The 11,092-nt window shown below is 42.9% G+C and overlaps 1 protein-coding gene across 7 annotated transcripts in view; it reads left to right on the top strand.

The window, feature by feature from the left end:
• Positions 1-70: 70 nt before the first annotated feature.
• The window catches only part of CCDC47 (coiled-coil domain containing 47), a 13,120-nt gene continuing 2,098 nt past the window's right edge, over positions 71-11,092 (top strand). For 6 of the 7 annotated variants that reach the window (XR_007506065.1, XR_007506064.1, XR_007506061.1 and 3 more), the window contains exons 1-11: positions 71-189; positions 2,430-2,695; positions 2,849-2,956; positions 4,887-5,061; positions 5,384-5,505; positions 6,141-6,206; positions 7,098-7,199; positions 8,058-8,168; positions 8,746-8,831; positions 10,154-10,212; positions 10,866-10,975. Coding sequence is in view for 2 of the 7 variants with exons in the window: in XM_049800876.1 (XP_049656833.1) it covers positions 2,435-2,695; positions 2,849-2,956; positions 4,887-5,061; positions 5,384-5,505; positions 6,141-6,206; positions 7,098-7,199; positions 8,058-8,168; positions 8,746-8,831; positions 10,154-10,212; positions 10,866-10,975 (1,200 nt within the window). In the remaining 5 variants the exon portion in view is untranslated. Of the gene's footprint in view, positions 190-1,815; positions 2,247-2,429; positions 2,696-2,848; positions 2,957-4,886; positions 5,062-5,383; positions 5,506-6,140; positions 6,207-7,097; positions 7,200-8,057; positions 8,169-8,745; positions 8,832-10,153; positions 10,213-10,865; positions 10,976-11,092 lie in introns of those variants that run through there. The other variant, XM_049800877.1, reaches the window with a different exon arrangement.

Here is an 11,092-nt window from a genome sequence, read left to right as displayed (position 1 = left end):
CCCACCGCTCACGCGTGTATACCCACGCACACCTGCGCCCACGCAGCCCGGGCGGCCGCGGCGGGCAGCCCGCAGTGCGCATGCTCCCCGCTACGCAAAGCACGCAGGCTGCGCCGTTTGCGGCCGCGGCGGGCGCTGAACGGAGGCCGAGGGCCGGGCCTTAAGCGGCACCGCCGCCGCGTGACTCAGGTAACGCGGCCCCGGGCCGGGTCTCTGCTCCCCACGTTCCCCCGCGACGGCTGCCCCGCGCCCTGCCGGGGATGGGGCACCCCTCTCCCGCCTCCCCCGGGGGCCGGCTGTCCGTCCGTCCGGGAAAACCTCGCCCTCTCCCCTTTCCCACCCTCCGTTGCCGGCCGCCCTCGGCCCCGTAGCGCCCCCGGGAGGGGCGGCCTGGCCCCGAGGTCACCGGGCGTGGAGGGGGTCTGTGCTGTGTCCCGCGGGGGCGGGAGAAGCTGGGAGTCGGGCCGGGGGGGTATGGGACCCTTCTGGGGGTGAGAGTGGGAAGGGGGAGCCGGGCGTGTGGGGCAGGGCTGTGGGGAGTCGGCCCGGGGGAGGGGAAGGACCCCCCGGGCCGGGGCCGTGGTGGTGGTGGTGGGACCACACGGAGCTAATTTTAGCCTCGCTAACCTTGACTTGTGTCCCTGCAAGGAGCCAGGGGATCCGTGGTACGGCCGCCGAGCAGCACCTGCGGTGGGCGTCCGTGCTTTAGGCTGTTGGTGGGGATGGTGTGTGGGGGGGGGGGGGGGTGTGACGGCGGGGGCGCCCGCTCCGTTCCCTCTCGCCTGTACGGAGAGCGGTGGAGGAAACCGGCTCCTCTTGCAAGGGAAAGTCGGCGGCATGTGGATCGTGGAGGGCCTGCCAAAGCCTATTCTGCTTGGTGGAGTCGTTTGTACTTAGAACCCGTTCCGTCTTGTGACGGAGACGGCCGGGTTAGGAGCGTGTTCTGGTTTTCACCCGTCTCTAGTTCAGCTGTTTCTTTGGCATCAGCTGCAGAAGTTTATTTGGCGTGAGGCTTTGTGAGAGTTGTGGGGTGTTTTGAAAGTGGATATACTCGAATAATCTCAAAATTGTTATTGTGAAACTGTTGGGGTGTGGTTGAGCAGGTGGTTCCGTTGTCCTGGTGCTTTTAACCTCAATGCAAATTGTGTCATATGTAAATAGCATTTTGTTTTTCTGTTTAAATTCACATAAAGTTGTAACGTACCCAAACAACGTGCGAAATTCCTGGGCGCTGTTTTGCTGTACTTTCCATCTGGGTTAATGTTCCTGTGAACATGTTCTGTTCGGGTTTTTGCTAGAATGAGAAGTGTTTGACAAAGGCGTTTATTTTAGCTGTCCTTGTCATTCGTAGCAGCGGGTTCCCTGCATGTGGTACTCAGAGGAGCGCTGGTCTAATTTAGAAACAAATCGTTTCTATTTCAAGTTTTTAAGAGAACAGTCTCATTAACATTCAAATTCTCACTCAGATCTGGTTGCGGGAAGGAGTAAAATGAGTCTTACTGCCAAGTCTGATGCAGGCATTCCTCTGTAGCTGTCTGTGAAACGCAGCCGTTAGGTTTATTACTGCCTTTTCAGGCTCTTAGTTTGGACCTTGCTGATGGTCCCCGCAATCTGAGTGGGAGACTGGGACTGTTCCGAGATGAAGCTGAAAAGATGTAGGAAGCTGAGGGGGGAAAAAAAAGGGGAACTGAAAAACTCTCTGCAGGTTTCTGGGAGATCTGGGGAGAGAGCTTTGGTCTCATGAGCCCCAGTTTACTTTGTTGTTTTGGGGACTAGTGCAATATCTGTCCTCTTCCCGCTTTTTTTGGTAGCGGTTACAACAAAAGGTCTCTATCTTTAAACAGAAATGGTGCTGGGCTGCTGTGGGACCTGATTCCAAGCATGCAGTCTAGAAAATCAAAGATGAGCACTTTTAAACTAGCAGAGGGTATCAGAGCATTGCTGTTTAAAGTAAATGAATTAAGTGCATTTTAAGATTTCCTGTCGTTGTTACACATTCATTGATCTGACTGTGTCTAATTGCTAATTAATAACAACTGTAGGCACAGTGTGTGGTCTTTGAAATGAGCTGGCAGTCCTGACTGACTGAGAGATGCTATTGGAGAGTCAGTTTTATAGTGGAACATCTCTGCTTGCAGAACTTGCTCATTTGAACACCTTGGCCAGATGTGAACTTGCTGCTGCGTCAGCTGCTCCTGCTACAAGCAAGAAAGTCTAGAACTTTACCTTCAAAGTTATTTTTTCTTGTAAGAGTATTCACTTTCTTTATACAGAAATGGCAAGATCAGGCAGAGGTTTATTTCTCTCTCTGGTCTGACCCTGATAGGATTTTTAAATTGTTTATGGAAGTTGGGCATTCCTGGAGGTGTGATGTAACAGAATCGATAAGGATTTTTTTCAATGTTTGATTTTTGGTTTTTTTTTTTTAGTGAAAATGAAGAATTTGTATATTTTTATTGCTGTCCTGTTCATCCCGTGGGGTTTTTCTTTGGCAAAGTATGATGAATTTGAGGATGGAGATGACATTATGGAATATGATGATAATGACTTTGCTGAATTTGAAGATGTTAATGAAGATGCAGTCACGGAGTCTCCTCAGAGGATCATCACTACAGAAGACGACGAAGAAGAAGCCACTATAGAGCTTGAAGGTCAGGATGAGAACCAGGAAGACTTTGATGATGCAGATGCACAGGTAATGCCTCATCTCCTTTCTCTATGTGTTTCCTAATAGTATCTCTACACCTTTCTTTCTCACCTTATCTTTTTTGGATTTTGGATCCAATCTTTTTTGGATTTTGCTCACCAGGCTTTGGATTTTCATGCTGTTTGTGATTCTGTCCTTTAGGAAGGTGATACCGAGAGTGAACCGTATGATGATGAGGAGTTTGAAGGCTATGAAGAGAAACCTGATGCATCTCATAGCAAAAACAAAGACCCCATAACAATAGTTAATGTAGGTATAAATGTTGATCTGCTTTCTACTTGGTGTTTCATCACTTTATTTTTTTAAGGTGGTATGCCAATAATGTCATTAGTGTAAAAAAGTATACATAAAAGAGAATCTGTCCTAAAGAATTTGGTATTTGAATTAACAAGAGACGGTGCAGAAATGTGACGAAGTGTGGAGACGAGAAATACCTGAAATAACGCAACAGGATAGCAGCAGAATACGATCCAGGTGTGCCAGGTCCCAATTCCATGCTCTTCTGCATTGGTGTTTGCTACTCTAAATAGCAAGTCTTGAAGTAAAACTTCCAGGGCAGGTGCCTTTGGTCTGTTGATCTCTTATTTTAAGCTGCTAGGACTCCCATCCTTGGATCAATGCTGTATTCTGTATTCAAACTGAGAATTGGGATTGGAGTATAGATCAGGACATTCTTCATTAAAACAGTCCTTTTGAAACTTAGTTTTGACCAAAGCATTTTATGACTTAGCTTCTTTTACCCATATGACTATGGGGGAGAAGTAGAGGAGCTAGAGTGATGACCTTCATTTAATCGAGAGAAAAAAAACATACATCCCAGAATGTCTGGGTGCTTTGTCAACACATAAAGAAGAGGTTGCAATGACAGTATGCTTACAATAAACATAATGTATTTTTGTCTATGGCTAAACTTTCAGATTAGAAATTGACTCCTCTGATTGTTTTTGAAGCCAGTCTTTCTGTCCACCCTGTATCACCTTCTTGTTGCCTCCCAAGAGAGTCTTTTACAGAATGATCATGTGCTTGAGGCCTGCATTTTTATTATCCCTATGTTGTGGTTTAACCCCAGCCAGCAACTAAGCACCACGCAGCTGCTCACTCACTACCCCCATCCAGTGGGATGGGGGTGGAAAATTGGGAAAAAAAAAGTAAAACTCGTGGGTTGAGATAAGAATGGTTTAATAGAACAGAAAAGAAGAAACTAATAATGATAACACTAATAAAATGACAACAATAGTAATAAAAAGATTGGAATGTACAAATGATGCGCAGGGCAATTGCTCACCACCCGCCGACCGACACCCAGCTAGTCCCCGAGCGGCGATTCCCTGCCACCACTTCCCAGTTCCTATACTAGATGTGACATCCCATGGTATGGAATACACCGTTGGCCATTTTGGGTCAGGTGCCCTGGCTGTGTCCTGTGCCAACTTCTTGTGCCCCTCCAGCTTTCTCACTGCCTGGGCATGAGAAGCTGAAAAATCCTTGACTTTAGTGTAAACACTACTGAGCAACAACTGAAAACATCAGTGTTATCAACATTCTTCGCATACTGAACTCAAAACATAGCACTGTACCAGCTACTAGGAAGACAGTTAACTCTATCCCAGCTGAAACCAGGACACCCCAAGATCTCTTTTTAAGTATTATGGCTGACCTGGGTAGTGAAAATTAAGGTTTGGGGACTTTTATTACTCAAGGGTGATACCCCATAGCAGAATGGCTAGTTAATCTCTAAAGATGGCTTCCCTGTTCCCCCATGCAGCCTGTGGCTCTTGGTGGCATCCTGAAAATGCTCCTGGACATTGGGTATTGCTTTATCATGTAACTTCTGTTGCAATCTAGCTGATAATGCTGTGATGGGCAGGGCATCGAGCTCAAATAATCAGTGGCTGCAATGCTGGGCTGTTGACTACTCTTGAGGGATACATGCTAGCACAGGCTCACTTGGAAGAGAGAAGTATTTTGTTTGTATTAGCCATGTATTTTGGCAATGCTATTATCAGTTGTTTCCTGCATGATTACCATGTCCCAGTAGAGCCAAAAGCATTATGTAGGCTTAGCTCTGTCCTGTCGCCTTTGTGAAGCTTCTCCAGTACTCTGTGTTTTCCAAATTGTTTGTGTATATGGAATGTGTTCATTCAATATGTAAAGGACAGTCTCCATTCACTTACCATAGGTCCCTGCTCACCTTCAAAACAGCTGGGAGAGTTACTACATGGAGATCCTGATGGTAACGGGTCTTCTTGCTTACATCATGAATTACATCATTGGGAAGAACAAAAACAACCGTCTGGCTCATGCATGGTTCAATACTCACAGGGAGCTGCTAGAAAGTAACTTTGCTCTTGTTGGTGAGTTCCATAATGACTAGGATCCATTGTTAGTTTATTTGAATAATGTGGGTTTTAAACTGGTATGTAGGCTATAGAGAAGAGTAACCTTTTCTATGCAGATGCCTGGTAGTACTAATGACGGCTGTGTGTGTAGACAATTAGTGTGCCAGTCTCACAGTGCTGAAATTAGGTTATAGTGGTGTTATATAAATTATTCAGAAACATCATGGTGATACTGAAGTAATCCAGCAACAACTGAGTTCTAAGCCTACTGCTGAACTTCGGTGTTTAAACTTGTGATTTTTAGATTGTAGTTCTCTTTCACTGTTGTTTCCTTCAGGGGATGATGGTACTAATAAAGAAGCTACAAGCACTGGGAAACTAAATCAAGAAAATGAACACATATATAACTTGTGGTGCTCTGGAAGGGTGTGCTGTGAAGGAATGCTCATCCAGCTAAAGGTAAGGAAGAGGCAGTTTGTAGTACTGTTTACTGTCACCAGTTTTCAGGTTCTAGAGGCTTTTCCATTCCAGTGCGAGCAACAGGGAGTCTCAGCTTGACTTTTTTGCCCACATTCAGATACAGGGTACTGAATGTGCACGCATGAAGGGAAGACTGGTCGGACTAAAGATCCGTACAGGCCTGTATTCTGCCCACCCAAGTAGGTGAGAGTGAACGCTTACAGAAAGAGTATAGAAACCAGAAGTATAGTGTAAACAGAGGTAACTGTAGGCTGAAGAGCCCATCTGCCATTTAGAGGGACTTTAGCTTATTGGAGGAATGAACCAAGAGGATTCCAAGGAAGTACAACAAAGACAAATACAAAGTCCTGCACGTGGGATGGGACAGCCCCACACGCTGGTTCAGCTCCTAACTTGAGGGAACAAGGCCCTGAGAAACTCATCTAATGCAGAAAGCAGGTCTGCTTTTGAGCAGCATAGGTGACTTCCAAAGGGCCCTTCAAAGTTAAATTATTCTCTGAAAAACTTCTACTTATAACTGTCCTGTTTTTCCTTAAGCCCCACTGCTATCTGCCAATGAAGTACTGCATTCTAGGTATATTCAGCTATCTTTGTTTACAAACTTGTGTTTTTAGTTTCTCAAGAGACAAGACCTACTGAACGTTCTTGCGCGTATGATGAGGCCAGCTTCTGACCAAGTGGTATGTACTCAGCCCTTTAGATTAGCTGTGATAAATTGTTGCATTCCTTCGGTTCTGCTCTGCTGCTTTTGATTGTTCTCATGACACACGAGTGAACTGCCAGGAGTCTTTCTATAGTATTCCCTATCTTCCAGTTCAGTAACTGTTGAAACAATCTGAAAGAATAATTCGTATTTCTTTTCTGCCTGTGAAACGTACACTGCTGATAACTGGAAATTGTTTTATCTATGGGTTTTATTGTTTGAGTGGTTTTGTGAACAGTCTGTCATGCTTCAAGACCTCATCTTGATAAAAAGTGGTTTTACAATCTGAAATCCTTAATGATTGTTCTTCAGTCTGTTCAGGCAGGCTGAACAGAGCTGCTTACTGTGTATGCTGGCCTGGATATTGTATCTTGTAATGTTACTTTTTTGCCTTGCCCCTTGCTCTTAGATATGAGGGTAATCTCTAACTGCATAAATACTAAGAGAGGCTACCTTTGGAAGAACAGTGGCTGTGTGCACAGTGAATACTCTTTCCATGTATCTATAATTGTATTTACTTGTATCTATTAAAAATATTTAATTTAGATGTGGGCAGTTGCTCGTAAGCAATGGATAGCTGCAGTGCAAGTGAGTCTTACAACTCTGTTCTAGTCACCGTCATTACACTATAGCATTATACCAGAATACTGAATTGAGTACTCAATATAATTAAAAAGCTACCTTACCTTAAGACACACTGAGAAGCTTTAAATCAATAACCTTTATCTTAGCTGTGTATAGCCTCGATTAGTCTTTCTTCTTATGAATCAAAGTGTCAGACAAACATTGAAGTCATATTTGGTCAGTAGTCTGAAGGCAGAGTACATCGTATACATCTGATGAGGGCTAATAACATTCTGTCCCACAGCAAATAAAAGTAACAATGAATGATGAAGATATGGACACTTATGTGTTTGCTGTTGGAACGAGAAAAGCACTGGTGCGACTTCAGAAGGAGATGCAGGACTTGGTATGTATGTTCACGCTGGGAATACTAACATGATAAATAATAGCATATAAGAACCTCTAGTCTGTAGATTGCTTATTTTCTTGGGAACAGCTGAAAACTTGTGACTGACCTGTTGGAATTAGTGTGTGGGAAAAAGACATTTTTGTCTGATGGATGAAAGTCTAATGCCATCAAACATCTGAAGTTCTAGCCAGCTGCTGTCAGAACTGCAAGAAAAGAGACAATTGAAGGCAGCTTATATCTTCCTTTTGGTGTATAGCTCATTTAAGAGAAGGCTGAAGTATATTGTCAGGATACACACCAGTGTCACTTCACCTCATTTAATTTGTACTAATGACTTTTTCAAGGATTGAAAAGTAAACTTAATTAGTGATATGTGACGTGGAAAGTTTGGGTCTAAGTCCTCTGCTTTTATGTGATCCAAAGTTAAAACTTTCCATATATTCAAGCCCTGAAGCTTAGAAAGAATCCAGTGATAACAAGCAGTGGTTTGCAAATCTTTTCTCTCATAACTTGTCTCAAGTAACAGGTCTGAAGTGTAGGTTGGTAGGATGCCAGTTGTTTTTTTTCTGTTATGAAACAATGCAAGCAAAATGCCTTAATCCACTTTGAGCATTCCAGCATGGATGTATTAGAACCATTTTATCTTTTTCCTTAAAGTACTGACTATTGAAGGGAAATACTAACTTAAAGACTATTGATACTGAATGTCCCCAGCCAGACTGGGTGACCGAGTGTATTTTTTATTGTTTCTTTTCAGGTACTTTTAGGGGTACCACTGTGCTGTATCAGTTCAGTCTGATAAGATACTTAGAAGCCTCTGTTTTTATTTCTTTCCCTTTGTTCTCTTTGAAACAGAGTGAGTTCTGCAGTGATAAGCCTAAGTCTGGTGCAAAATACGGGCTTCCAGATTCGCTGGCTATCTTGTCAGAGATGGGGGAGGTCACAGAGGGAATGATGGACGCTAAGGTAATATTGAATGAATTAGTACAAATCTTCCTTGGTAACCCTGGCACCTGCAGCCTATGCAAAAAAGTTCTAATCTTTATCTCCTGTAAATATCACAACAGGAGAGCCAAATAGCCCTAGTGAGATCTAGAGAAGTCAACACCCTAAGGAAGCGTAAGGGCTGGAAGAAGGATGTTATTCTCACGTTTATTCCTTTTACATAGCAACTGTTAGTCTAACATGAACTGCAGACTTAAAACTGCCTTTCAGAGCCTGGAAGTTAGCTTCAATGGCCAGTTCGAAGGAGGGTGTTGATGGTATGTCTGCAGGTCCTCAGGGTTAACATGTTATCAAATGAACTGGAAAATCCCAAATGAGAGTTATATAGTATCTGAGTTGCTCACATTAATTCCATGCATTGAAGCCCATTCTATCAAAAGCTAAAAAAAATTTGACAGTTTAAATTACAGAGTCATTGTGGCAAGCTGAGCACAGCAATTTTCTAAGTGATATATGGACTCTTTGGCAAACCCATATGGAGTGGGTAGGCTGCAGATGGATCGGTGTTGGGAAAAACTAACCACAGTTTCTCTTTTAGATGATACATTTCCTCACACACTATGCTGACAAGATTGAGTCCGTCCAATTCTCGGACCAGTTCTCCGGTCCAAAACTTATGCAAGAGTACGTATAAAGCTAGATCTCTCTTCCCAGTAGCTATTGTAACACTAAGCAAAATAGAGGCTGACAAACTTGTTTGCAGTGTGAAGCCTGCTGGAATGTACACAAAGAGAAATTGGGAGCTAAGGTAAAACAGGTGAATACATACACTCCCAATGCTTCCAAATGCTGCATTAGTTTAGAAGATCAAGGTGCTGTATTGCCTTAATATTTATTTTTGTGTGCTGGTTATGCTGTAGTTTGGGCAGCTACAAATTTCAGATAACATCTGGCAGCTAGTGTACACGGCTGCATGGAAAGCAACCGAGTAATCCCACTAAAGGTATAGGGCATGTTAGAGTTTAAGGGCCAAGAAATAACACTGCAGGAGGAGAACTCAAAACATTAACTCAGATGCTATTTGGATGCTTTAAGAACTAGGTTTAAGCAAAGTCTGCAGTGTAAAAAAAAAAAAAATAAATAAAAATCAAGGCTGCTTGCCCTTCCCTAGCTGATATGTCTAAACCTTCTGTTGTTGAATCCATCGCCTGGGTACTTTTGTTCAGGTTGATTCTCAGCTGTGCTTCAGAAATACACAGATGCAGTACCTCTTCTGTTTCTCTAAGCCTCCTAGTCTTGAGGTGCTTTTAGCTGCTGCTTCAGAACTGCAAGTGGTGGGTGATTTATCTTATCTGAATTACCATGTAGGTTTTTGCAAGGGTGTATTATGCTCACAGGCATATAAATAAATGATCCGTATCAGAACTTGAAACTGTCCTCCAAAAAAGAACATACTTTGATTTAATTATAAGACAGCAGTATATGTACCTTTGTACTGAAATTGCTAGGCTTTGGAGGATCTGTGAAATGTAGGTCTGACTTTCTTACATTAGAATACCGTGGGGTTTGGGGCAGCAAAGACTGGAATTCTTTAGAAAATGTTTTGGGTTTTAGTTTTGTGTTTTGTTTTGTTTTTCCTAACTAGTATTTATAGAAGATCTGTAGTAGTATAAACAGCAGGGCATATGTAAAATGGAATGTCATTAAAAATACACCAGCCTTCTTAGGGCTCAGATGACTTCTGACAATCAGATTAGATGGTGCTGTTAGTATGTTTTTCCATTAATGCCTTTTTGCTGCATGCTTTTGAGTAAAACACTTCAGGAATCTGAAAAATTTTAAACGTTAAATTTGGGTTACAGCCAGGCTTTTAATCTTGTTTATTTTATTCAAGTAGTTTGCAAGTGTCTCTTGGTTCTTGACGAGGTTTTCCCTAACAATGTTAGGTATTTTGTATGCCCGTATTTTTCTTCACTCATTCCGGCCACTTTTTTCTTTCCTACCAGGGAGGGTCAGCTTACAAAACTGCCCGAAACTAAAAAGACACTTTTGTTTACATTTAACGGTAGGAGAACTGGTGTACGCGTGCGTATGTGTATCTGTGGGAGTGTTGTGTTTTATTTGTGCAAGTCACATGCTCAAGTTCTGTCACCTATGGAAGACAATATATGAGGAATTACTTCAGTGCATGTAACAGGATCATTGATTGGTTAACCAGTGAACAGAAGGCAGTACTAACACCGGGGACTGAGCAGCATATCGTCATAATAATAGGATACTCAATCTTGCTATTGTTGATCTTAGTTCATACTCATATGTCTACTGGTGGTTGTATTAGTTCGTCATTGGAAGATGGCTAGTTTTTAAGTGACATGCCTTGCAGTTTAGGCTTGCAGAGTTACTTGGTTAACCCTGGTTTGAAATAAAAACAGCCTGTTGGGAGGCTATTCTAGAAAAGGCCCATAGTTCTCTTCAAAATTCAAGGCCGTAGCTCCAAGTGAAGCTAATGTCAGAGCCTGAATTCAGCCCTTATGTTTGTGTTCTGTATTAATAAAACTAAGAAGGATTGTGTGGGGGAAATGTGCCTGTCACTGTCCTGAAGAGGACGATAATAACATCTTTCTTTCATGAATGGTGTGAGCAATAAGGAAGGAGGGTTACAGCAAGTAGAAAAATCCTGCCAACCTCTCTGAATTAACAAGAAACTCTTTATTTCAGTGCCTGGTTCAGGCAACACTTCCCCAAAGGACATGGAGTCTTTGCTCCCTCTGATGAGCATGGTTATCTACTCTATTGACAAAGCAAAGAAGTTCCGTCTGAACAGAGAAGTAAGTAGTGTGTATTTTTCTGTCTTCTGAATGTTGTATGAAATTGCAACCATTAATCTTACAATTGGGAGCCTTATGTTTCCAATATGACTACCAGAGATACTGCATCCTGCTCAT

The sequence above is a fragment of the Accipiter gentilis genome, chromosome 5 (assembly GCF_929443795.1).
Source record: "Accipiter gentilis chromosome 5, bAccGen1.1, whole genome shotgun sequence".
Classification (NCBI taxonomy): Eukaryota; Metazoa; Chordata; class Aves; order Accipitriformes; family Accipitridae; genus Astur; species Astur gentilis.
Note: the sequence above shows the minus strand (reverse complement) of the source record. Positions and strands in the feature narration are given on the sequence as shown.